The following is a 26,273-nucleotide window of genomic DNA, read 5'->3' on the forward strand; positions in this document are numbered from 1 at the left end:
AATCATTAGCTGATTGGTTAATTCAACTTTCAAGTCAATCATAAACGCTCGAAATATAGCCACAATCCTAATCCACAATCACGGAGCGAATAGAAGGTATCAAATGAGGGAGCAATGAGTATCAGAAAGCACATGGGCACGTCGTTGAAAGGGCGAGATAGACCCTGGCCATGTCGTAGGAGCTGATCGACTAGGCTGGTTTTTGCGAATTTTTGCGTTTTTTTGCGGTTTTTTTCTATTACTTTCCCCCGTCGATGGAAATGTTGTTTTTTGGCTTTTGCTTTTGCTTTTGCTCTCTGTGCCACAATGCTTATAAAAAGTCTTGGGGAGCGACTCCGAAAGGCCAGGATGGTTGCACGTGCAGGATCCCAGAAGCCGCATCGCGATAACTCCCAAATATACCACTGCGCACACCAAGGACTCCCAAGACAAAAGGAAAATGGAGGGGTACCAAGATAGGAAACTGGATAGACAAGGGCGATAGGAAGGGGGAAAAAGAAAAAGGGGAGTGACCATCAGGGTGGTGGTCAGCGGGCTTGGGTGGACGGGCTTGGTGAAGGGCTTGGGCAGGCATGGCAAGGATCAATGTATGCCAACCGTTAGGGAGAGTGCAACGACCGACGGGTCGTAGTAGTGTTTACCATACCTTGCGATTTTCTCGTCCTCCCTTTCTCGGGGCTCGATTTCTAGGCTGCGATCGTACATCTCGTGCACGTCGCCAGCCGCTTGCATGTTGTTGAGTACGTAATCCTGCAGCTCGGGCACAGGAATCAACTGGTAAGGCGCATTCTGATACTGCTGGATGTCGCGGATGACCTCCGCCGTCTTGGTTCGCTTGTTGAAGTTGATCAGGTCAGATTGCGTGAGGGATGGGATTCCGTCCTCGATGAAGGTGAGATCCGTCAGGTAGACGCCTAGCAAGGTTAGTATGCTAGGACAAGTTAGAAGTAAAGAGTACGTACCGAAGAAGGGAATGCAGGGGGGGTTGGCCAGGTGCAGGGTCTCGCGGTATTCACCGAAATTCTTCGTGCTGGCCATGAGTTTGCGGATCTGCTCGAGCGTTGCTACCGTCTTCTGGCTAACTTGCGCCCATGTACGAGCTAGTCGATGGATCGGCGCAGTTCCGAGCGCAGAGATGATGGATGTCAAAGTCGAGTAGTTGTTCAACTGTCGACATTTCTACATCGGACAAGTTAGTATGGTTAACAATAGGAGCGTAGTCAGAATTCACTTACTTCAGCGACAGAGACAAAGTGTTTAATAACGACAACTCGTCTCCTGACATCTGACTGTGTCAAGATCATCTCCGCAACCCAGTTAGTGAGCTGGTTAGAATGTAGAATTAGCGTCTTCACGTTGATTGCCGGTTCAGGCTCGCCGGGTATGGTCTTCCGCTGCCATGTCTTATTCAGACACTCTGTAGGCTTGATCTTGGCATAAAGACGAGACTCGATGATCGTTAGCTGTCGCGCAAATTCCGTAGGGTCGATGTCCAGGAACTTGATCTTCTTCATGTTCTTGGGCGTGATGGGTGTTGGCGCATTGGTGCTCACGGTAGGCACCAAGCGTTTTGCTGTAGTGTCTTGTCCGCGCAGGCGTTGCTCGATCAGGCTGACTAGCTGTTGCGCGCCGGGCGTCTTGGTCGAAGCAACTGCCTCAGTGACGAAAGAATGAATACGGCCAAGTAAACGTGTGTTTGCCTCGTCGTTGGGTTCCATCCAGAAATTCTCAAACCAACTCTTAAGGATGTTCACGACACGGATCCGGATAGGGATCTGTTTCTGTTCAGTCCAGATCTGTAGTTCCGCCTTTGTCAAGCCATACGGAGGCTGTAGTGTAAATCGATGAACCACCATCTCAAACAACTCCGAGGCAGTCGTGAACGATCTATAAGTGAGGAGGAAGGTATCCTTGAAAGACGGGTCGAGCTTATCATGTCGCGTAAGCTGCTCAACGAGGCCGGCCAGCGTGCCACACTTGAGATGCTGAGTGTCTCCCTTCATATCGTAAAACACCTCCGCCTCATGATCTAGTTTCAAGAACCATGGAGTTTCCTCTGGTTCTCGAGCGGACGTAGGCTCTCTCGGCACTGGCTGGCCGAAGAATCGTTGTGCCTTATCCAAGGAGCGGGGTGGCTTATCCAAATCATCACCCACGCCATAGCTCGATGGTATTCCAATCGATGATGGCGGGCTCTTGCGCACTTTGGGGCCCTTGTATCCATCTCCATTGGAAATCGGGCCGAGCTGGACTTCCTGCGGAGACTGTTCCAGTAGTAGGGCCAAGGAGAACCCAATCTGCGACATATAATTGGAAAGCTGCCTCGACACCATGCGGGTGTTATTCAGGCGAGACTCGAGCGAATCACCTCGGATCTCAGCCCACTCGTCGCCCAGAGGCGCCGAAATGTTCTGGCAGCTCATCACTAGGTCCGAGATGCCGTCGTACACACGCTGCTTCTGGACGCTGAAATCGGCCAGTTGCGGGTTCTGTAGATCAGAACCAAAGTGTGATAGATCTATGGACTCGATTAACGCCACCCATGGTCGAAAGTTTTCAACTATCGGCACGCCAGCATCACATATTGCGTCGCCGATCTCGGCATGGCTTTTTGGCGTGACGATTTTGCCCTTGAAGGAGGAAAGCTGCTCTTCTAGTCGCCGAGAGCTGACAGCTAGCATCTTGCGAAGGTCTTCGATTCGCTCTAGAAGCTTTGAGTCAAGCGAGATGGACGGGCTGCGGTGTGATTCGGATTCGTGTTCCAAGAATGAAGTCGGGTCTCGTCGTGTGAGGTTGTTGTTCTGCCAGTGGCCGCCGGATGTGCTACCGGCGACAAATCCGGGAGTCAAACGACGAATGTCGTCTCCTCGTTGCTGCTTGGCAACCTCAACGTAGCCGTAGACACCTTGTAAAACGCCCTCTGCTTCGTGGAGACACTTGGTCGCAGAGTCTGGGCCAGGCCAGTCGGCTGCCGCGATATGTGAGGAGAGCACGAGTTTGGAGAATTTGGACATCATGTCGCGGAAGTGAGGGTAGAGTGCTTTATTGGTTGAGATGATCGAGGGGTTTCCCGAGTGGTTATCGGTAGTATCAGAGCCAGCTGCCAGGAGCATTCGTAGATGATCGGACACATCCTCTGCCCTTCGCACGTACTCGGAGCGCTGGCCGTCAATAATGGCCTGTCGATATGCTTCAATGGCATTTCGCATGTTACCGACGAGCGTGTTCCAGGATGGATGAGGAGCCATCGAATCGTCAAGGAAATAGCGCGGTATGGAGGAAGACATGGCGAAGGGAAGAGACTGGTCGATAGCCGAGTGTGCAGACATGGGAGTACCCATGATTGGTATGGGGTCCATACCTCCATTTGCGACTCCAGGCCCTCCAAAGTGTGATGGATATGTGGACTTGAGGTCATACTGCTTGGTGATGGGCGAGGGATTGACGGAACCTAAGGATGTTGCAGGAGAGACGCCATCAGAAATGAACGATAGTCGTCGCCGCGATGCCATTAAGAGGGAGTCACCTTCAGCCTCTGACGCAGAGCCATCATAGTCATCTTCATAGCGATCGATACCACGGGCCATCATCTCCGGTGGAGGCCGCGTGTGCTCAGGTACGTAAATGTTTGTGCGGTCGCGAGGACCAGACTCGTTCACCGAAGTAGGTGTTTCTAGCGGCAGCTCCATCGTGCTGTAGCCGGTCAAGGTGTTGTAGTAGAACAGACGCCCGTCAGCGGTAGCTTGTGGGATCCAGAAGGCCGCCTCCTCGGGTTCGCCTTCTCCCGCGCCTTCTATGGGTAGCATAGAGCCATCTTCGTCTCGTAGGTTGTTATCAATGCCATCTAGGTCATCTTCGTAGTCGTCATCAGCGCCGGATTCAGCACTGGCGTCGCCGGCATGATCGTTGTGCACATCAGGCCCTGGAACGACGGCGCAATAGTTGCTTGGGAACCAGCCACGAATGTCTCCAATAACGCCGTCCCACCAGCCTGTCTCCAGCTGGTTCAAGACCTGAATGATATCGCCTTGCTCGAAGCTGAGACTGGTATGGTCGTCAGAGGTGTACTTGTACAGAGCTCGAACGTATAACGCTGGAGGAGCCTCTGTCGGTGAAACGTAGCCTGAAGAAGAGTTAGCTGTCGCCTTCATTCTGATATCATGTACATCGATGAACGGCGGACTAGTGAGAACAGGCTAAACGAGAGAGAAAGTAACAGAAGAGAGAGAGAGAGAAAGAAACAGAGAAAGAGAAAGAGAGAAGATACAGACCATCGTCAGCCGCCGCCGTACCAGCCTGGCCGGCGTAACCATCACGGGTGGCAGCCATGATTCGGAGAGATACCTCGGCGGTTCAAGAGTCGGAACACGAACACGCCCGTTCAGCCCTTCGGTGAAACAGAAGAAGAAGAGAAGAAGTCAAGGTCAGGAGTAAAGGGGAAAGGCAGTGTTTGGAGAACGGCTAATGTTGGTGTTGGTGTATGTGATGGAGGAAGTGCTCATGATTCGTCCAAGCGGCTCAAGCAAGATGTGATCAGGTGTCTACTCCATATCTCTCGCGGCGCGTACGTGTCGACTGTATAACTATCGAGGGATCAGGATCGAGGATCGAGTGATCGCTTTGAGGCCGTGAATTGCTGGACGTCGACAAGGCAAAGAAAGGGGTGATATCCGGTCCAAGGCTGTCTGTGGGTGGTTCGTCGGAGATGTTTCAGGCCCGGTCCGGAGTTCAGGAATCACAGCGGATCGTGCGCGGGTCGTTCAACGTGAAGCTGTCTCGCTGGTCGAGCGAGTGTATAGACGTAGGTGAAGTCGAAGTCGAAGGTGAAGTCGAGGATGAGCCGAAGAGAAGAAGAGCGAGCTCTGGACTACCGAAAGGGCTGGAGAAGGTGGGGACGCGATCGATAGAGCGAACGAAGGGTTTTTCCTCTTCGGGCGTTTGGAGGGGGCTTGGAGTGTGGGTTATGTAAGCACCCCTCGACTCTGCCTTGCCCCTTTCCACTACCTGATATATATACAGCTGATATATACAGCCGATATATACGGACTACAGCTGATATCTACGGCATTCTAATGTAATATCTATCAAATATCTTTCTACGGTATGACCTGCAGATGCTGGATCTTATAGGGGCTCGCCACCAGGAATATGGGAGGATATATACTGACCCCCACCCCTACAGCGACAATCATCTCCCTCCCACCCTCTTTGGGACTGGCTTTGACTGGGCTAACGGAGAGAACACTAGAGTAGCTCGCTGCGTCTCTCGCTTAATGGCCAGACCACGCTGAGGGATGCTGCTTACAAGCATTCGATGGAGTCGTCAGGGATGTTCGATGCTGCTAATCCCATGCTAAGGCCTATGCTGGTTAGCTGTGTGCTCGATCCTCTGCCGCACTTTGCCGCGCCCTACTCTTTCTCGGCTGCTATGGACGCGGTGCTGGTGCTATGCTGATGCTATGCAGAGGATATGCTGATATGCAGAGTATATATGCAGGTGTGCAGAGTATAAAGTTGTGCGGTGATGAAACGGCTATCCCAGCATGAATATGACGCGTATTTTGGATATGCCACTTGTCATGTCGTCTTTCTCTATGCCCCTGGCTCGTTTCGGGCCTGACGGCGATCGACTCGACGCTGGATAAAGACATATAATCTCATGGACGATCATGCATATTCAGGAACAGACAGGAAAGGACCAGCAGGAACGAGAACGGGAGATATCGTCTCACATCTCACATATCAGACCACTGACTCGCCACTCAGCCTTGTATCGCACACAGGTCGGAGGCGAGAGGAGAAAAACAAAGCCCATCGCATCTGTATGCATGCATGCGCATCAATCGGTGAATGGTTATGGGCATGGTGGGTGTGGGCGATCGAGCAGCCACACGCCACAGAAAGCGAGAAAGAGGAAAAAGCAAAGCAGAGTGATGGAGAGATGAGAGGGTAGGAGCTGGGAGAGGAAGGGCAAGCCACGAGCCTGGATTCCAGGCTGAAGATTAGACAGGGAGGGACGGAGGTGGGAGAGATTGGGAGTAACCAGCCGACGGGACCGGGAGAGGAACGGGAGAGGATGAACTCCGACCGACGCTGATGAAGTCTATATCCGAACGCGTTCCTAGTCGTGTGCAAACTCAATTGACCAGTCCTCGCTCTCATCTCTACCAGCATCACCCTCAATACGCTACCAGCATCACTCTCAATACTCTACCAGCATTACTCCCGATACTCTATCCTAAGCATCACACTGTTACTCTACCAAGCATCACTCACTCCTACGGAGTCTCTACTTTACTTATACTACTACTTATACAGAGGGCACACCGCCTGACATAAGAGGTGAACCCGGCAGTCCCCACCGCGATATTGACGGTGAGAGAGTCGCCATCTAGACTCGGTCCCAGCCAGCCCGCCAGTGTAATCTACGACCAAGTCGACACACCAGCAGGGTAGAGGAAAAATAAAGGTTGGTAAAAAGGTGGTAAAGTACGGCCCGTATCGTCGGTACGGTCCAGTCCGGTTGTGAATGCGCAAGATAGCGTCGGCGTCGTTCTCGAAGGGTTCGGCACTAGTTATATGAGGGTGGATGGATGAAACGGCGCAGTGGGTTTCGATCGTACATAAGACATCCAGGTAATTACAAGATGAAGAGGGCAAAGGGAGATCTGACTTGTCACAGATGATGCGCAGACGTGTTTCTTTTGTCGAAAAGGTGATTATTTTGAGAGGGGCACACTCGCCCCTCTACGATGTCTTCCTTGTACCGGTGATGAGTCCGTGTCAGCTCTACACATACCATATCCGTATCCATTACCATATATATATACAACAGATATATATATACAACATATATACTCCGTACAACAGTCATATATACATTTATATATATATAGTAAATATACTCTGTATGTAAATATATATATACTAACGACCCCTCTTGATAGCAGAGAGTCTGGCGGTGAACGGGCGGCGACGGAGTGGATCAGGGGGTCCAAGGGGAAGGGAAGGGAGGGTAGGGGGCCAAGAGGGCTCAGGGGGGTAGGGGAGGCCCGAGGCGGGAAGTGACCCACCGATACGTACCACATACAGACCACAACAGAGTATAGGATACAGAGTAAGAGTAGGAGAGAAGAAGAGAAGATGATAGAAGAGAGAAGATGAGAAAAGACAAGAGATGAGGGGAAGACAAGAGGATAAGAAGAGAATAGAGGAAGAGAAGAAAAGGACGAAGACAAGTGGAAGAGAGAGAGAGAGTGAGGCGGGATCGATCGGCCACGCTATTGCTGGAGCCCTAAGGTTCGGGTTAGGGCATATCTCAGGCGGTCTAAGCCTAAGACCAACTGAAGACTGCGCCTAAGAAGCCCAAGACCAAAGTGGGCGCCCCAAGGACCACGTAGAGCCTGCTTACTCCCTTACTCAGGATGGGGAGGGGGAGACGATACAAGACGTGGCTGGTGTATGTACGGTATACGTGTATCATGTGTATGGTGGCTGTACTAGTGTATATACGTGTATACGGTGTATATATACGGTGTATGTGTAAAGTATACGTGTATCGTCGTTACGCCGCGTTTGGTGGCTCGCGGGGGCGCGTGGCCATAGAGAGAAGAAGTGCGTATACATAGGTCTACAAGTAAAACGTCCAGCGCTGAGGAAGGCTGCCCCTCGCCGAGCCCCCACCCGCACGCCGCCTACTGCCACTACCACCACGCCAGCCTCTCCTGCCTCCCTCCCACCTTCCTTCCCTCCCTCACCTTTTTCTCCCTCTTTTTTTTTTATTTTATTTATCGTGGGCTCGTTTTTTCTCTTCCCCCTTCAACCTCCCCTCAACTCCCTCATCTTCACCCTCAACATCACCACTTCAACACCATCTCAACATCGTTACCTTACATCTCTATCGACATCAACATCTCCATCGACTCAACATCATCAAGTCAGAGTACGACGTTGGTCTCTTGGCTGGTCCTAACTCGTCGTCTCAGGAGATCTCCTATCCACGCTCATTTAGACATCATTAGACATCCAGCTTCCTCTACCAAGGCATGCTCAGTCCTCAACAGCTTCTCACCACCGTCACCGCCACCGCCGCCTTCACTTCGATACGAGGAGCAAGATAACCGCACGGCCAGAGACGCTCGCGTGTCTCTACCTCGTTTTTCGCCCTCGCCCTCTTCCTCGACCGCCTCTCCACGACTAGCACACAATGGCCCCAGCAGCTGCCTCCAGTTCGGGCGCGAAGAAGGCGTCTATGCCGCCGGAGAGAAAGTACAAGTGCCAGTTCTGCCATCGTGCGTTCAGTCGTAGCGAGCATCGGAGCAGACACGAGCGTTCCCGTACGTATCCTTATACCTTTCGTATATCTTATATATATATATAGTGCTGACAACGGGTAGACACCAAGGAACGTCCGTTCAAGTGTCTCAAGTGCAGAAGTACCTTTGTGCGACGAGATCTGCTGCTCCGACACGACCGTACCGTCCACGCCAAAGACGGAGGGATCCCTCTGGTCGCCGAGGGACGCAGACGGGGTGGAAAGGCCGCCGCGGCCGCTGCAGCTGCGGCTGCTGCTGCTGCTACCACCACTGCAAATGCCAATGCCGCTGCTACGGCGACAAACAACACCACAGCGTCGGCAAAGGCTGCTACCTCAAAGTCGTCCGTCACCATCGACCCGGCTGCCTTGGAACAGATCGAGGCCAGCAGTGATGGCATGGTAGACCTCGAAACCGCAGCCATGCTCATGACAGACTTCCAGCACAAGGCCGCAGCGGCTGTCACCTCGAGTCAGCATCGCAGCCACGGTCACGGTCACGGACATGGCCAGGACCAGCAGTTCTCGGATCGCTCTAATCTCATGGAACCATCGGTCTCATACATGTCCGGTAACGCCACCTTGCCCCAGATGCCGTGGGATACCTTCATGTCCGATGTCAAGCCCAGCAAGGAATCGCGGCCATCCCAGCCTGTCTCTTCTTACTCGAGCTCGCTCCAGCACCAGACCATGGTTGCGCCAACGATCGAACGAAGTGCCTCCAGTGACAATCTGACCCCCACCATGCACTCCCTCGTTCACTCGCTTCCGGTATCCGGTAACTCGACACCCAACGCCCTGTCGCCTTATCCATCCATGACCGGTCCCGTCTCGCCAGTGAACTACAGACGCTCGCCCGGACCCAGCCAGATCCTCACCCAGCCCAAGGCCCCACAAATCTCGGGTGATGCGGAGCGACAGATGATCGTCGACCGTCTAGAGTCTAGTGATAGCATGAACAGCCTGCCAGAGACCTTCAAGGTGCCGTCGACCACCATCATGAACCGATATCTATCCACTTACTTCAACATGTATCATCACCATCTACCATTCTTGCACCCGGGAACTTTTGCTCCCAAGGACGTCTCCTCGCCCCTCCTTCTGGCCGTGCTCTCAATCGGTGCTTTGTACACGTTCGAAAGGGAAGATGCGTTCATGCTACACATTGGCTCCAAGATGCTGGTCAACCAGTTCCTACAGCAAAAGGATAACTTTGATTCGAGAAAGTGCCCGCTCTGGGCCATGCAGAGTACCCTGCTCAACATGATCTTCGAGAGCTGGAGTGGTGACTCCAAGGGACTAGAGTGGACCTGCTCCATCAAGAGTCTGCTCGCTAACATGGTCGCCGGTAACAGGTACCAGCTCAAACTCCGAATGGATGCCCGCGAAGGTGCCACCCCACGCCACGAGGAATGGATCGAGGATGAGAGCTGTCGACGAACCTACTATGCTGTCTTTGTCTTCTTCGGCATGCTCAGCTTAACCTTCAACCACAACCCGGCCCTCACATTCAACGAGTTCGACACCCTCGAGCTCCCGTCCTCGGAGTCCCTCTGGAATCTCGAAATCTCCGACGAATACACCTGGCGCCGAGCCCTGGGAGGTGTCTCCAAAGTTCTCACCGTCCGACAGGCCCACGACAGCCTTCTTCGCGGCGAACCAGTCCGGTACTCGGCTTACGCTACTCGCGTCATGATCAATGCCCTCTTCCTCGAAGTCTGGTATCAATCCCGCACTATCGACGCCCTCCAGGATGTAGTAACCCAATACAAGCTCCGTCTTGCGATCGAAACTTGGGAAAAGTCCCTCGACATCTGCGAACCGGAGACCATCGTCGTCCCCATCAGCACCCCTCAAAAGGGCCACCCACTCATCTTCAACTCGATGGCCGTCTACCGCAACACCCGCGCTCGTCTTGAAGTCGATCTCAAGTCTATCCAGGAAGCACTACGCTACCACTCCCCTTACGAAGTAGCAGCAGCCATGACCGTGGCTCGCGAAAAGATCAAGCGATCCCACGAAATGAACAAGGTCGTCACTCAGTGCTTCGAGTGCATCGAGATCGCTGCCGTCCAGGGCTTGAACTGGGTTGCCACCGCGTCCGCTACAAACTGGAGTATCGAACACCCTCTCTGCGGCATGGATATGATGGTTATCCTTAGTCTATGGCTCTACCGTCTTGAGCATGACGAGGAACAAGCCACCGAGGAAGAGCTGGAGCTATATTACAAGATCCGCGGCCTCTTCACTAACGAGCTGGTCGACCAGCAGGGCAAACTATGCTCTACCGTTGCGCGCGTATGGGGAAACATCCTCGACGGCGTCGTTGTATGGGGGTAAGCTCTACTTTCTATCTCTATTCCTTTCTTGATATAATGCTAACTTAAACCGTAGAATCACCAAACTCATGGGCGAGGCATTCAAACTCCATTCCCAGGCTCTAGTAGGCTACCAAGACTCAGCCGCCAGCCCCGAACAAGCCCTTGAACCAATGCCAATCAAGGGCCTCGCCAGCGTCGGAACAGCATATTAAACGTATCCGCACGCTCATAACCTATTTTTACCTCCTCCATTTAACCTCATTGAACCTCTCCAATTTGCGTCTCATTTCATCATTCCGTTCCGTATGGCGTTTTCGGTTTTCGGATTCCTTTTCTCTTTTTCCTTTTTCCTACCATTTCCTCTCTCTCTCTCTCAAACTCTATTGTTCGCCATTTCCTACGTTTCCAGCGTTGTTTTCTGATTGCTTGTCGTGGTTCGTCTTTTATTTCGGTTTGCTGAAGGGTCTAGGGATAGATTGGCAAAACGGGGAAAGCATGGGTTTGGCAAGGCGGGCAAGGGAAAGGATTTTTCTACCTCAGATCCCCTTTCATCTTTGCGTTTGCGTTGTCAGAAACGGATTTCCTTGTCGTTTTTCCTCGTTTTTTTTTTCTCGTTCTATTTCATTTCTCTCTTTCCTTTACTTGGAGATGCGGTGTGGTGTGGTGTGGTGAGCTGTGTTCGTTCTTTTTATACCTTACTCGCATCTCGCTTTTTTCCCCTTCTTCGTGCGGACCGCTGCTCACACTCCATACCCATCGGTGGTCTTCCACCATCTACTTTACCTAACGCATAGGAGTCCGGTCAGGTTGCTTTTCCTCACTCTTCCGCCTATCAAGGCCGTGAGCCGTGAGCAAGGGGCAATTCATCCTCTACACCAGCTGGTCCTGCGTGTTCGTGTCTGTTCGTGTTCGCGTCACTTATTCCCTTCCTCTGGATTTCTTTACTTTCTTTCAATCCTCCTTTTTCGCTATCGCCTATTTTAATCTTTAGTGTGCTTTCTTCTATCCTTTTTCTTTTCCTTTCGTGGTTATATACTCCATTTAGTTTGATTGACTTATGTTTGTTTTCTTTCATTGTGTTGCTCTACTCGGTTCTGCGTGCATGCTCTGCTCTGTCCTTGACCTGCCAGGACTTTTAATCTGCCTCTGCCTCTTACTTTGACGCGTTCGAGTACGTTGTTTCGCTACCTCTTTTTCCTCTCTTTATCCTTTGAAATATCGATAATCTTCTTCACCACTCCCTTAATCCTTTACTCTCTAACTTGTTCATCAGCTTGTTTGTTCGCTTGCTTGCTTGTCTGTTTGTTGGCTTATATGTTTGTTTTCTGGTTTTATGTCTTGCGTTCTGCGTCTTGCGTTTATGTCTCTCATCTATCTCAATCTCATCTCATCTACCTTAGATTTCAGTTCGGTCAGCCAAACTACCCATCTCTTTCCTAGTTTGCACCCCCCTATTTAATCTTTCTGTTAATATTTGATATAGCTTATTTATTTTATCTATCTATTTATCTATTTCTATATATCTTTTTATTCCTTTGGTGAGATTACTGCTTCTTACATTTCAGTGCATACCTTTTTGGTACCAATTTTCATTTGTCTAGCTGTTCGATGTCTTGTCTGTCTCTGGTTTACAAATTGCATGTACCATAACCATACATAAACCAAATAATCTCATCATATTTGTGGTGAATTCGTTATATCTCCGGTATGTAAAATAAAGTAAGATAGACAAACCAAATAGAAAACGACCTCTCTCTCGCCGTAAAATAAAAACCAGCCCCGAACTCAAGGCATAACACATCATCACCATCGTCACCTATCAGGGACCCATCGACGTCTTCCCACCGGCCGAAAACAACCGATCCCCAATATCCCCGAGACCAGGCTGAATCATCCCCTTCGTATCAACGTGCTCATCCACCGCGCCAGCCCAAATCTGCACTCCCTCCTTCCACTCCCCCGCCGCACGCTCCAATCCAGCATGACTACCCAGAACACACAGAAACAGGATCCGCTCGACCCCCCACTCCTTCAACGTCTGTATGGCACCCGCAGCAGTGCTGCCCGTCGCGACCACGGGGTCGATTATGATTGCTAGCTTCGCAGCTGCGCTGTTCTCGCCTGTCGCAGATGGTTGGAAGGGAAGGTTATTGTAATATTCTACTGGTTGGAGAGTGGTGGGTTCACGGAATAGGCCGAGATGGTGTACGGCTGGAGTGCATGGTAGGAGAGTTTGAATGGCTATAGCCGACGTTAACGACGTAATGTATCGTTAAGCTAACGAAGGGACACGCACCTTGTACCATGCCCAAACCAGATCTTAAGATCGGAACCAAGGCGATCTTCTCGGGGATAATGGAGCCAGTGGTATATTCATATCCAAGAGGCGTGGTGTTCTATTAGTAGCCCTGTTGTCAATACGGGTTGCGTTGGGGCGGTAGGTAAGGTAAATAGACTTGTTGACGTGCCACGCAAACAAACAGCGGGGGAATGGATGCAATGCAGCTCACCTTCTCGCCTGGAGCCACGGATATGTTATCTGCAAAGGCTTCACAGCCTATTATCGTGGCAATCTCGTGGACTAGGTCGTTGGTTTCACGGCTTGCGGCCTTGCTGGATCTGAGCTGAGAGAGCTTCACTTGTAGACAGGGATGGCGGGACACATGGACGTTGGCGGGCAGCGACTTCGACATGGCGAGCGAGTATAAGGCGAAGCAAAAAAGTAAGAACGTTCTATTCCAAGGTAAGTGCAAATATCTATACCGAACACCGAATATCAACTGCTAAAGATCAAGTAGTAGTGGACGGATGCTTTGGCGGAGGGGGAACTTGGGCTCTTCTTATCTTATCGGAAATATGGGGTAACGATGATGTAATATTACCGTATTGGAGATACGCCGTTTTCCTGCCCTTTTGGAAAAGAAAAAAAGTCCATGAAGCCAGGAGAAAGTGCAAGATTCGCTTGCTGGAAGCTTCAAGCTGCAATGAACGCGATTTTTACCCTCCATTGGCTGATAGCTAGTGCTATTCTACGTGTGAACTGCCGATGAAGCAGAGAAGCCGCACAGAGAGCCCGCCAGATCCCGCAGTCCAGCGAGATGGAGATGCACAGGGCGATTTCGAGACGATAGACACAAGAGGGAACCTCCAGCGTATCCCTACGGCAGTGGATGACGGTGCGGATGGTTTCGTCGGCGCTACATCCCCAATTACCTTACGAAGAACTGCATCGTCTCGTCGCGAACCGTCGGCGATTCTCGAGAGCGCAGAGTCATGCGTTGCTACTCCCCCAGAACACCTCCCGTCCGAACTGAAGCTATCTCACCATGCGACGAGGCTGTATACCATCTCCTACCTGATCTTCTTTTCGATTCTCGGTACCTTGGCTCGTATTGGACTGCAGGTCTTAACGGAGTATCCCGGCGCGCCAATCACCACCGGTGTGACCTGGGCGAATGTCGGAGGTTGTCTGCTCATAGGCTTCTTCGCGGAAGATAGGAACATTTTTCACGAAGAATGGGGGAACGGCCGTGGCAGAAGGGAGAAAAATAATGGAAATGGCGATCAGCTACGTCAAGGCGCAGGTTACGATGGCAATGGCAATGGCAATGGCGACGAGGATGAGGATGAGGATGTAGATGGATGGTTGGCGAGACACAAGGCAGTTAAAAAGACGATACCGTTATACATTGGTCTAACGACTGGATTCTGTGGCTCGTTCACCTCCTTTTCATCGTTCATCCTCGATGCATTTCGTGCATTGTCAAATACCCTACCGAATCCCAATACGGGGTCTATTGCGCCTCGCAATGGTGGATACAGCTTCATGGCAGTTTTGGCAGTGATACTATACACGCTGTTACTCTGTCTATCCTCGATAGTGGTTGGAGCTCATCTCGCCGATGGGCTTTCTTCATTCACGCCAACGGTTCCATTCAAGTTTATCCGCAAGGTTCTCGATCGTCTCGTCGTTGTTTTAGCATTCGGCTGCTGGATCGGAGCTATATTCCTTGCCATCTGGCCGCCAGACCGGCATAATCCTTTACGAGAGCAACATTGGCGCGGTTCAGCAGTATTCCCCATTATATTCGCTCCTCTAGGATGTCTGTTTCGATTTTACGCTTCTATATATTTTAATCCGCTTATCCCATCGTTCCCGCTTGGGACGTTTCTTGTCAATATGATCGGGACTCTGATCCTAGGCATGTGCTTTGATCTACAACATGCGGGCAATCTTTTTGCTAGGATCGACAAGGATGGTTTACCTAATTTTCATCATCTGCTTGGGTGCCAGATTCTAAAGGGTGTTATTGATGGATTCTGTGGGTGTACGACTACAGTGAGCACCTGGATTGCTGAGCTACATAGTCTGGATTTGAAGCATGCCTATCGGTATGGGCTGTTGAGCATCGGTCTAGGACTTGCTTTCTTGGTGGTTGTCGTTGGCACGATGCATTGGACAATTGGGCTGGCGCAACCGACTTGTTAGATTCATATCAAACATATACATATTTGCCTTGATATATACCATAAAATAGTATCAGGATGAGCTTAACATCCAGTATCCTCTGCCTGTCCTCCCTTCCGGACCGTCGATAGGTTCACTCTCAAACGACCAAATCTTCCTGGACGTCCCCGAACCCCAAGCCACCCTCACTATTGCCGTTTCGGTTCATCCTTCTAGGGTTTTCACTATTCAAGGTATTCTCATTACTACCGCTCGAGCTACTATTATGGTGAGACCTCTTTTTCTCCGCCATATTAACCGCTGCTCTCTCCCGGGCAGCAAAGGCTTCACGGCGAGCAAGCTCCTTTGCAGCGTTGCGTTTCTGGGCAACTAGATTGTGAATATCTCGTTAATACCATCCGTTGTAACCGTTTCACACAACAGCTACAGCAGCTGAAGATAGGCGGAGGTAGACGCACATTGCCAGAAGATCCAATACGCTGCCATTGTAAGGATAGATAGGCCCATAAAACCAAACATGATGGCTAATTCCCGTTTAAGGGAGGTGATAGGGGTGAACGGCATCATCGGTTTATCGGGATGAAAGCCACCATGGTGATTCGTCTTTCGGTGCTGCATTTTCGAGAATGGGATTTCTCCGTATGAGAAGGCTGCGGGTTGTCGATGTTTTATTGGGCGTATGTTCAATTATTCCCCCCGTATTACAATAAGAGCCTCGTGCGGATATTTGCAGGTAATGTGTCCCTGATATCTGGTCAACGGAGGTCGAGCTGGACGAAATAAAGCCAAATTCCACGCATGACAAGTGGAGGAGGAGTTATTGGATGTTTAAATAGTCGTCACCCTAGTTTATTGTTCGTTTTTATTGTTCATTTGTCGAAGTCAAGTCGTAGAAACAAAGAAAGTCAAAAATGCCTCAGGCTGGGGTAACTGAACAAACACATTCTCTAGCCATATGCCAAGATGGTGCTATTCTAGCTATGTAGAATAGTACGTTGAGAGGTTAGGTACTGAAGACCTATAGGTTGGGAGACAGGTTAGATTTGTGAGGTTAAGGGGTTGACAAAATGTAAACGTTGATCTGCCCAACAAGACAAGGCTGGCCACTGGTTTGTTAGTAGTTCCACTATTAAACGGAGGGATATATGTAAGCTATGGAGAGGACATGTTATCATATTCAGCTTCCATGATCATTATCTATTTCATAAGACGGGTCATTAACCTAGTGCCAGAGTAAGGATCGTGGGCAAACGCCATTACACCATAAGATAGTAAGAGAAACGAGAAGTTTTAGGTTGATGCTTGAGAGGGTGTCGCCTGTCCAACGCCTTTGAAAAGGGCCTCTTTGATCTCTGCGGCCATGAGCCCAGTCAATTCCTCTCCTACAATCCGATCTCCATCCTTGACGACCTTTACCAACTGCTGATCCTTCGTTGCAGGGTCTTTCCCGTCAGGACCAGGGTCGGTCATTGCAGAGCCTCTCGCTCCGGCACCCCCGCCGCTTTCCAAAGCTCTTGTCGCTCTCTTAATCTTCTGGCTGAGGTCGTTCATCTGTTTACTTCCGTAGTCACTGTTGGTAAACAGCGGGCTCTGGCTGATGGTTGCAACCCAGTATTTATTCCAAAGTAAAGATAGAATCTTCGTATCTAGTGTGCTCTTGAAATTTGACACCTCAAGGGAATAGTATTGTGATGCGTGTGCACCGAAATCCTCGACCTTGTTCAGTGGGATGCTCTGGTATTCATCATCCTCGTCCTGTCCACCACCGGATGGCGAATAGCCCTTGGGGAAAGTTCTGAATGCGCCAATTTCAACTTTGCCCGCCGAAATGGTCCTATCGGGGTCGATCACGACGGCGACGAAGGGATCTGAGAAGGACTGCTGTGTATCTTGTGTCGAGACATCAATTCCAGATAGCCAACATCCATACCCAGGGTGACTGTGATACCAGCCAACTGCATTTTCCATCCTCCCGGATTGACGGCAAGATTGTAAGTAGGAAACCATGTACTCGTTCGCTTCGTCTTGTGCATTGACTCTAGTCTCCGTTCCCTCAACAGGCAATCGGAACGCATCGGTGACCACGAACGTGTTTGCTGCCACATACCCTTGCATGAGACCCATTACCTCCAAGTTGCCTCCCGATCGAGCATGCATGACCATTTTCAGTAACGCGGTGGCAGATATGCGGATCGACTTGAAGTAGTGGGGGTCTTGAGCCCATGGTTTAGCGGCCTCCAAGGCATTGACGGCTGCTTGATCGTAGTTATAGAGAGCATCGCGTTGAGGGTCGACGAGCTTGACGAGGTTCTCGGCTTCTATTGTTTATTGTTTTCTATTAGCTAGCTGAACTAGAACTGGATGCCGGGTTGTGGGAAGGCAAAGTACCCCATGATTGAAGCGCCTGAGTACTCATAGCTGGGGATTGTGGTTCAGCTCCTGCACCTGTGGAGCACAACTGCCTGAGCTGCAGGTAGCGGACTAGTTACCATCTATAATGGCCGCCGTGCTGAAATGGCAAAGGGTGGGCGATGGAGGGAGTATCTTGAAGCCAGGCAGATGGACGATAAGCAGCGAGATACATCGGCCAAACATCGGCTTAAGTAATCATTATTATATAAGATATTCTTATATAAGCCCTTTACATAAGATAGATTACCTAAGCCGACAACATCACTGCATAACTCATTCCTCTGCTAAACCAAGATGCTCAAACGGCGCAGGATGTAGATTCACCACGACCTCATAATATTTGTGGGCGTTCGCTCTGAATTCCGATTGGCTAGTATGCCTTTTGTTCCTCCAACGTCTGCTGGTCTCTTGGCAACGACGCCCATATCCGAAGAACGATAAGACATCTCCTACTTATTCTTACCAATACTGCCAATTCATTTCAGCGTAAGGATTTAAAATAGCCTTGAGTTACTCCCTATGTTAAAGGATATGAATTGGCCATAAGCTGAGGATAGATAGTCCTTATGCTCTACCAGTATCCTTAGTTACTCCTCTTAAGTCTAAGGTTTAACCTGGCTTTAATCTGGGAATAGTGACATATTTATGAGCCAGGAGTTTTTCAAAATGAAATTTTCTTATTCTTGTAAATGCCAGGGATACCCCCGGCTTAGAACCGCCAGAGGAGGGTCACCTGGTTAGATGACTGCCGTTTCGGCATTATTTAACATGAATTGATCCGCCCAACCGTCCGTCCTTTTTGCTTGCACCATCCATTAGAATTAAACACCCAGCCAAACCCCTATTTAAACCGTGTTGTTATGCTAGAAATCTGGATTACTGCAAGATGTGATACAAGCCAGCTATTCATTCAAATGTTAGTATCATGTAAGATCAGGAGTTATAGATAGGGGTAAGCGAACCGTGCTCGATAGCATCCTGAATCGCATGCTCGACTTGCAAGACGCAAGGGTATTTTCCTTTCCAGCACGACATGATAATATCTCCAAGGGGGATTTGGTCGACAGAAGGGTAGACTCCATGGTAGAGCAACTGGGAGACGACAGCAGGACGTTCTTCAAAATCGAAGGGACGAGTTGAAGTGAGAATCTCATACATGGTCGATCCCAAAGAGTGGAGTTCAACGATGATGGTGGCGCGACGGGCTTGGTCCTGGTTTGGATGGGCAAAGCCAAGTTCAGCTGAGACAGATGGAGAGGTGCCACAGAAGGAAGAACCGGCAAAATCACACAGCTTGATATTGCGGTTGGCGTCGAGTAAGATGTTTTTACCACAGATATCAGCATGACGAATGTGAAGCCCATGGATGAAGTCGACAGCGCTGGCTAGATCTCTGCACCATTTGATACGCTCAGCCATGGTTGCAGTACCTCCTTGCCTGAAGTAGTCACGTAGATCCCCATGCTTAGCACGTTCGAGGACAACTCCATTGGCGAGGACTTTGATACACTTGACAACATGAGGGTGGGACCCAGCGCTCATGATGTTTTGATGGATAATCTTCTCGATCTCAATATTGCGAATAGAGTCGGGGTCATGAGAGCAGATCTTTATGATCTCAGTGGTATTGTTGGGGTAGGCATACAGCAAGCCTGAGCCTCCAGAGGTAACGAATTTGGCTCCTTCAGGGGGGTCGATATAACGCGGCGGAGGCATATTGTCGTCGTCTGAGCCAAAGAAGCACATCTTGAACGCGTTCTTGTCTTGTCGTTTGCAGTAGATATTGTAGGAAACGGCTGAAGTCTGATAACCGGAGGAGAAGAAGATGATGAACAAGAGAAGAGTTTTCCCCTGAAGCGAGACTTGTTTATATTTTGTTGTGCGTTCAGGAGTGTGTTCATCACGTGTACCTCACTTGGGACTAAAGAGGACAGCATGAGGAATTTGATATTGGTCCTGGTGCATAGATCCTTTGAGCATTGGTTATCCAACAGACAGTAGTCAGATAGGATACCATGATATCTATTACTCTAGGTCTTTCAAGGCTGTTCCTTATAAGTATAGAGGTCCTTTGCGTCATCATGAACAGATATACGATTCAATATAATATTATGCCTGGCAATGATTCCGGCGTGCAAATACATGCAGCCCAGATATCCCCAGTTTATATATCTTGATGGAGTACAAAAGGCAAGTGAGCTTCCTTGTATCTCTATTCTTCCTTGTATCTCTATTTGGCCACATCTCCTTCGAGGACTTGGTCAAATGGGTATACAGGTATGTGCAGTTGATAATATGAACAGCAGTATACTCCATAGTATGAGCTATTCCTCATAGCTGGAGTAATCTATAGACATAAGGTTGTCTATCACCACTTGTTTCTCAGCAAGCAGCAGAATCTTCTTCTCTTCTCCTTCTTATTATTCTGTCTTCTTCTCCTCTCATTATTATTCTGTCTGTCTCCTTTCTGATGTTGGAAGTTGAAGTAAAGTGTGTAACCACGTGACGATGACATGCTTAGTCATCCGTTGCTGTGGAAACGAACCGCGAGTCAACAAATCGGCGGCCAAGTGCTCTTAAGCAACCTGATCAGCGTCAAGCAAGCCAACATTCTTCGCTTGGATGGAACAACATACCGCTCGAGGAGACTGCTGTGAACTCGATTTGACCGCAATAGCTGCCTCTCGCTAGAACATGACATTGCGCCTTTGATGATATGGACTGTGACCCCTTCAATTGACTGCTCAGCCTTGTTTACCCAACCCTCACTCGCTTTCTGTTCGCGACATCCCGCATTCGTTTTGTCCGCGACACACAAGACCATAACCTCGACTTCCAGGACCCGTCTACATCGCTGCGACTGACGAGAATAAATACGTTGTCTTTGTAACTGGAGACTTCTGCACCGGGCTGCCAGCCATGGCCGTGGATACCAGCTACCTGACCACCCAGGTCAACACGATCGTCGAGCAGCTCCATGGCCTATTTGATGAAATCGGCATTCCTCACCATGAGCGAGAGTCGCGGGAATCCGAGGTACGTCTCCCTGTCTTATCTGATGGTATGCGCGTCTTGTCATCGCTAACTTGAGCACGCTTGCACAGCTATTCTCGGCTCTTTCAGAAACACTACACGGCCATTTACGGCGCGTTGATGAGTAAGAGATACCGCAGGCTAGCAGTTATGTCGATCATCGTCTGACCTGAATTGAATGTAATAGAGAAAAGAACCAGATGATGGAAGAGGCCCATCAGCTCAAAACTACCATAAAACAAATGGAATCGTCACTCGACGGCGCAACCAGGAACAGCAGAGAATTTGATAACCGCGAAATTCAAATCTCATATCCCCTAAACAGGTGTCTTGAGGCACTGAAGGAAAAGCATCAAGCAGTCAGTAAACTGCATCGTGAGCGCTTCGAGCAAGTTAAGAGTAGGTTTCAAACATATTTATGCGCAGTTAATTAAATGTTGCTAATGCGCCTATAGAACTCGTCGAAGCTCTTGAATCCTACTCCTCCCATCTCGAGCCATCTTTTGTCTCGATAGAACTTCCACCAACAGCGCCTGGCGCCATCGCACCACCGTCATTTGATCTCTCTCCAACATACGTTGCAGCCCTTGATGCTGAATTTACGAAGGTATACGAGGAGTACAACCGCCGTGTTGCTACTATGAGCAGCCTTGGGCAGGATATAGTAAATCTCTGGGCTGAGCTAGGGACACCGCAAGTGCAAACAGAGCCGCTGATTGTACAGCATTACCGGGACTCACCAGAGCAGCTAGGGCTTCACGAATCAGACCTGGACAATCTCCGATCCAGGCGAGAGAAGCTGATAGACGAGAAGAACGCAAGAGAACGAAAGTTGAAGGAGTTAAAGGCGGCGGTTGAGGCTCTCTGGGACAAACTAGGGGTCGAGGAACCCGAGAGAAGGAGCTTCTTGGCTTCAAACCGCGGCTGTGGATTGAGAGCTATAAACGAATTCGAGGAGGAGCTTTCAAGGCTCAATGAGCTTAAGAGACAGAACCTACATCTATTTGTGGAAGATGCCCGTTGTCGCCTGCAAGAGCTATGGGATAGCCTATACTATTCCGAGGAAGAGATGTTGGACTTCACCCCGGCCTTTTCAGATGTTTACAGTGACGCCTTGCTTTCTGCACACGAGGGAGAAATTACACGACTCGAGGCCCTCTTGGAGCAAAGGGCACCTGCTCTCCAGCTTATTGATAAACATAAATCACTCATCGAGGACCGCGACTCACTTAACGCTTCTAGTCAGGACGCTTCTCGATTGATGGCCCGTGGTAACAAGGGAGAAAGACGAGACCCTACCCGACTTCTCCGAGAAGAGAAGATGCGAAAGCGCATTGCCAAAGAGTTGCCAAAGGTAGAAGCAGACCTCAGAAGAACTCTTCAACAATGGGAGGATGAGTACGGCAGGCCATTCCTTGTCCATGGCGAACGATACCTAGATGAAATAACGCCCGTCCCTGCACCATCAAAGGTCCCACCAAGGGCTAAAACGCCTTCATCATTCTCTACAGTCTCTAGAGCGAATTCTGTTCGGGGTCCCCCATCCATACGAGGAGGAAATCAAACTGGAGGAAACCAGATTGGAGGAAACCAACCTAGAGCGAACCCTCCTGCGTCCCGATCAAAGACCCCAACGAGCCACAGCAATCCTAAACAAATCCCAAGGCCCTACTCTGCCGCCGCAGGGCTTATTGCGAGGTCTCCTACAAAAATACCCTCTCGTGTTCCGCTCGGAAATCTACCACACGGGAATAACTCCCCAGAACGACGAGGCTCTCCAGCACAAAATTATTCAGCTAATACCGTTCGTGGGCATATGCCACCACCCAGAGCACCACCACCAAAGATGAGAGACTTGTTCACTAGGCCCCAGACATCTCAATCGCTCTACAGGAATGAGCCGGAACGATGTCCAAGCTTGATTTCCGCTGGTTCTAGTGCGAATGTAGCGTCTGTCAGCGCTGATGATGACATCTATGAGAGGCAGCATCAGCGGTCGTACACACAGCCTTCAATACCCAAGCAGAATCCAAGCATAAACTGCTCAGTTCAATCACTACACTCCTCGAACATCCAGGATAGCGGAATTTACCAGCAACAACAATCATCGTTCGTGAGCCATTCAAGTGACCACCAGTACCGACCTACAAACCCTGCCAACAGACAGATTTCAAACTCCACAATACAGACAGTAACATCTGGTTCTGAAAACTGGGAAACCTATGACGATGCATCCGAGCCGGAGGCCGACGCAACAGAAGTCTACTATGCCAAACTGAGAGCCACCCATGGCAAGCGTATGGGAACACCAGGCGAACTAGGTGGCTCCAAGAAAATAAGAGGCATTCGAGGTGTGGGCGCCGATGACGATTATGATACAGAAAACAACTACCCACACCGAGTCGATGGCAGCGATGCATGGACCGACGATTTAGAACAATACTAATGCATTGGATTGCGTTTTTTGGAGTTCGCTTAGGACGGTTATGCAGCAGGTGTCCGGCGTTATTTGGATGAAGCTATGAAACGACGAATGCCGCCGAGTGAAGCCTTGGATTTTACGGCCGAATGTTGCTATTCTTGCTGCTCTGGAAAGAGATTTCTGGATTTTCTCTCTTCCTAGATGAGCCAGCCAGCCACAGGTGTTACGAGGGATCAATATGTGCGTTTTAAACCATATGGACGACCTCATTCTCCGCCTTTTTCCTTTTTGTCCTTTCTCTTCTGCTTGGAGTTGCTAATTGTTTGAATGAATTTATTGTAATTTTTCTTTTTGTTTTATCGGGTGGCCTTACGGGTAGACTTTGGGAGGTTTCTTCTCTCCCGCCCTGTTCGTGTCTTGACTTTCACAGCTGTCATCATTTCATTGTCGTCTCCATTTCAACCACAACTCGACCACCTGCTGGCAGGCAAGATGTTCTATTTTTTTCATCGATCTTTAGTGCAATGGGACGATTCCCTTGCCTTAGCCAGCAGAGAAACAGGGTCACTCAGTCAAGGGTACTCCCTTCTTCTCATTTTTGTATGTCTGGTTCTACTCTGCTGTCTCAGTCTGCATTTATTCTCTGTATCTATTAGTCCTTCGAATGCATTACTTTTCGTCTATCGATTATCCTTCAAGCTCCCAGCTTTCATTTATCAATTATAACTTCAAGGTTTGTTGTGTACGTGTAGCATTTTGGGTATTCTCCTGGCCTGCCCACTGTTCTTGTAAGAATGCTATGTTAATTGATCATCAAATGGTTGTGAGTATGGCAGAATAGCCTAATATTCGTGTTTAATTATAGATGTAGCATTTCTATAAGTACAGTATCTCAAATGGAATATAGATAAACATGCTAAAAATACAACGGGGTATTCCCAACGCCCCTAGCAGCGAGATCAAAAGCCTGCTTTACTTGGCCAACCCAGCCAGTGATCCCATCCAGGCTTTAGAGTCCGCAGTTCCCTCGCTCATCTCAGGAGCGGTTTTTCCAGATGTTGAATTACTAGGTAGCAGGCTCTTAGTAGCTTCTCTCGCACTCTGTAATCGACGGATTGTTTCGTCCCGTCCTAATATTTCCATACTGGCGGGAATTCCAATACCAGGAGCTCCCCCAGAAAGTGCCCAGCGCAGATAATGGAAAAGCTCTTTCCTGGCATCCTGTTCCATCTTTGCTGAGGTAGCATCCCCATCGGAGGTGGACGCTGGGGAGTCAGAGAATATGTAGGATGAAATATTTGCACGATGGGTTTCGACTGTCCAATGCTCCTCGGGGACCATGGATAGTGCAGCAGCAGCTGTATGGAGAGTAGAAATGGGGACAGCCGGCTGTATGTAAGTTGATGGGTTTTTAGCTGCCGCCGCAGAGGTATATGGCGGTCGATCCATCGTCTGTGTAAAGAACGATATATTTTGGCTAATAAAGTCTTTGGCGGTTGTATATGATCGAGCTCCCTCTCGAAGGAGAGATGCCACATATTTATCCAACGGGCGGCCCTTAAGGATAGGTGACCTAAGGAGATGTAAGTATAATCCAGCTATGCTGTTTACAATTTTAGGTGTCAACATACAGTTGTTCCGGTGCGAATAGGTCATTTGCAGCGTTGACAACCTGCTGTGTCATAATATCAAACTGAGGGCCACCTTCGGTAGCATAACGCTTCGCATGCGCTTTCTGCAGGAACCACAATTTCTCAAAGGCAACGACAGTGTTCCCCTTGGTGAGTTTTAAATCGAACTAAATGAGGCCATTAGCATTGCGCATAAGGGTAAAGTTAGGTGGGAGACGGGACATACGGTTTCCTTCAATTCATCTAAACTGAAGACATCCGATTTGCGAGTATGAGACCACCCAAGGAGTGCAGCAAAGTTAGCTAACGTCTCCGGGAAAATTCCTTGTTGGTCTTTGAAAAACGAGATATCTATGTCGGCATTACGCTTGCTGAGCTTCTGACCGTTCATGTCGACCAGTAGAGGGACGTGGCCGAATTGCGGTGGTGTCCATCCAAAGGCATTATACAGCGCCATATGCATCGGGGTTGAAGCCATCCATTCAGTGCCGCGGATAACGTGGGTGATTTTCATAAAGTGATCATCCACAACATTGGCAAGATGATATGTTGGGTGGCCATCGGATTTTATGAGAATTGGGTCTGGGAATACACCCTCGTGTCCTCCTCGCTGTCCGGCCGGGCGGTTCTGACCAGTCTTCCCGTACACAAGGTCATTGAACATGGGATACTGATCAGTCACTCGGAGACGAGTGACGTGAAGCTCTCCTTTCGCCGCTCGCTCATCCGACTCCCCCTGTGATACTCCGGCGCAAGTTCGATCGTATCCCGGGGTTAAGCCTAGGTCGTTACGGTGCCGGGCAACGCTATCGAGGTGTTCCGGAGTGCAAAAGCATCTGTATGCATGGCCGCTCGAAATGAGACGCTCGGTCTGGGTTTTATATAGCTCGGTTCTTTCGGACTAAGAGCGACTTTATGAGCTTCTGGTGTAATATTTGTAGAGTCTCCGTAAGGTCGGGTTACCTGTCTATATGGGCCGTAAGGACCACCAACTACCGGACCTATAACCAGCATATATCAGAATATGAAGCTTCTTCTCGCCGTAAATCATACCGAAACCGTACCTTCGTCCCATTGAATCCCAGCCCATTCTAGGTCATCGTATAGCCTCTGCTCTGCTCCGGGAACCGTCCTTTTCTTCGGCAGTCAGCGAGAATTCTCCCGCACTCCAACCGTAGCATTATAGTCTCAGCTATCGAATCCGCCATCGACCTACCTGGTCTGTATCCTCAATGCGGAGAAGGAACTGGCCTCCGGTACGTTTTGCGAGCAGGTAGTTGAACAACGCCGTCCTCAACGATCCGAGATGGAGGTATCCCGTCGGCGAGGGCGCAAAACGAGTTCGTGCTGGCGCATCAGGGAGAGAATTCCTCGTCCGTTTATGCGATAGAATTGCTGTTGTCGAGAAATGCGACTGGCAGGTCCTGCACACCCAGGGAGCTCTGGCGAGGACAGGGCGATATAACAGAGCGTTCATGATGGACAGCTATTCATCCTGGGAGTCCAACAGTCCTGTTTCACTGCCTTCACTTGCACCGATACAGTGCTATGGCAGAGTGTTGCGCAGGCTTTCTTTTTCTTCACTGATGTTGACAAGCAGAGGGAAAAAAATAGCTTTTCCCTTCCCGCCGCTAAAAAGTTTTTTAACCAAATCAGACAAACTGAATTACAA

The 26,273-nt window shown here is 49.7% G+C and overlaps 8 protein-coding genes across 8 annotated transcripts; 3 read left to right on the forward strand and 5 right to left on the reverse strand.

Annotated features, from left to right (window-relative positions):
* Nucleotides 1–582: 582 nt before the first annotated feature.
* On the reverse strand, nucleotides 583–4,329 carry GIQ15_02593 (cell division control protein 25; the record flags this gene model as incomplete). Its single annotated transcript, XM_033550010.1, has 4 exons — nucleotides 583–914; nucleotides 963–1,179; nucleotides 1,236–4,123; nucleotides 4,272–4,329. The coding sequence occupies 4 exons, from the start codon at nucleotides 4,327–4,329 to the stop codon at nucleotides 583–585; spliced, it is 3,495 nt and encodes a 1,164-aa protein (XP_033407171.1).
* A 3,877-nt stretch (nucleotides 4,330–8,206) lies between these two features.
* GIQ15_02594 (uncharacterized protein) lies at nucleotides 8,207–10,847 on the forward strand (the record flags this gene model as incomplete). Its single annotated transcript, XM_033550011.1, has 4 exons — nucleotides 8,207–8,336; nucleotides 8,397–8,509; nucleotides 8,693–10,650; nucleotides 10,709–10,847. The coding sequence occupies 4 exons, from the start codon at nucleotides 8,207–8,209 to the stop codon at nucleotides 10,845–10,847; spliced, it is 2,340 nt and encodes a 779-aa protein (XP_033407172.1).
* A 1,607-nt stretch (nucleotides 10,848–12,454) lies between these two features.
* Nucleotides 12,455–13,328, reverse strand: GIQ15_02595 (uracil phosphoribosyltransferase; the record flags this gene model as incomplete). Its single annotated transcript, XM_033550012.1, has 3 exons — nucleotides 12,455–12,876; nucleotides 12,932–13,031; nucleotides 13,146–13,328. 3 exons carry the CDS (start codon nucleotides 13,326–13,328, stop codon nucleotides 12,455–12,457), a joined length of 705 nt encoding a protein of 234 aa, XP_033407173.1.
* A 353-nt stretch (nucleotides 13,329–13,681) lies between these two features.
* GIQ15_02596 (fluoride export protein) lies at nucleotides 13,682–15,124 on the forward strand (the record flags this gene model as incomplete). Its single annotated transcript, XM_033550013.1, has 1 exon — nucleotides 13,682–15,124. One exon carries the CDS (start codon nucleotides 13,682–13,684, stop codon nucleotides 15,122–15,124), a length of 1,443 nt encoding a protein of 480 aa, XP_033407174.1.
* A 1,269-nt stretch (nucleotides 15,125–16,393) lies between these two features.
* On the reverse strand, nucleotides 16,394–17,519 carry GIQ15_02597 (COP9 signalosome complex subunit 5; the record flags this gene model as incomplete). Its single annotated transcript, XM_033550014.1, has 2 exons — nucleotides 16,394–17,421; nucleotides 17,492–17,519. 2 exons carry the CDS (start codon nucleotides 17,517–17,519, stop codon nucleotides 16,394–16,396), a joined length of 1,056 nt encoding a protein of 351 aa, XP_033407175.1.
* A 929-nt stretch (nucleotides 17,520–18,448) lies between these two features.
* GIQ15_02598 (uncharacterized protein) lies at nucleotides 18,449–19,261 on the reverse strand (the record flags this gene model as incomplete). The annotated part of the gene is made up of 1 exon (XM_033550015.1): nucleotides 18,449–19,261. The coding sequence occupies one exon, from the start codon at nucleotides 19,259–19,261 to the stop codon at nucleotides 18,449–18,451; it is 813 nt and encodes a 270-aa protein (XP_033407176.1).
* Nucleotides 19,262–20,434: 1,173 nt separating this feature from the next.
* On the forward strand, nucleotides 20,435–22,994 carry GIQ15_02599 (anaphase spindle elongation protein; the record flags this gene model as incomplete). The annotated part of the gene is made up of 4 exons (XM_033550016.1): nucleotides 20,435–20,551; nucleotides 20,620–20,672; nucleotides 20,736–20,947; nucleotides 21,004–22,994. 4 exons carry the CDS (start codon nucleotides 20,435–20,437, stop codon nucleotides 22,992–22,994), a joined length of 2,373 nt encoding a protein of 790 aa, XP_033407177.1.
* Nucleotides 22,995–23,942: 948 nt separating this feature from the next.
* On the reverse strand, nucleotides 23,943–26,078 carry GIQ15_02600 (glutamyl-tRNA synthetase; the record flags this gene model as incomplete). The annotated part of the gene is made up of 5 exons (XM_033550017.1): nucleotides 23,943–24,543; nucleotides 24,602–24,768; nucleotides 24,828–25,472; nucleotides 25,655–25,738; nucleotides 25,818–26,078. 5 exons carry the CDS (start codon nucleotides 26,076–26,078, stop codon nucleotides 23,943–23,945), a joined length of 1,758 nt encoding a protein of 585 aa, XP_033407178.1.
* Between the last annotated feature and the right edge of the window lie 195 nt (nucleotides 26,079–26,273).

This window comes from Arthroderma uncinatum (genome assembly GCF_011692745.1).
Source record: "Arthroderma uncinatum strain CBS 119779 chromosome Unknown scaffold2, whole genome shotgun sequence".
NCBI classification, from domain to species: Eukaryota; Fungi; Ascomycota; class Eurotiomycetes; order Onygenales; family Arthrodermataceae; genus Arthroderma; species Arthroderma uncinatum.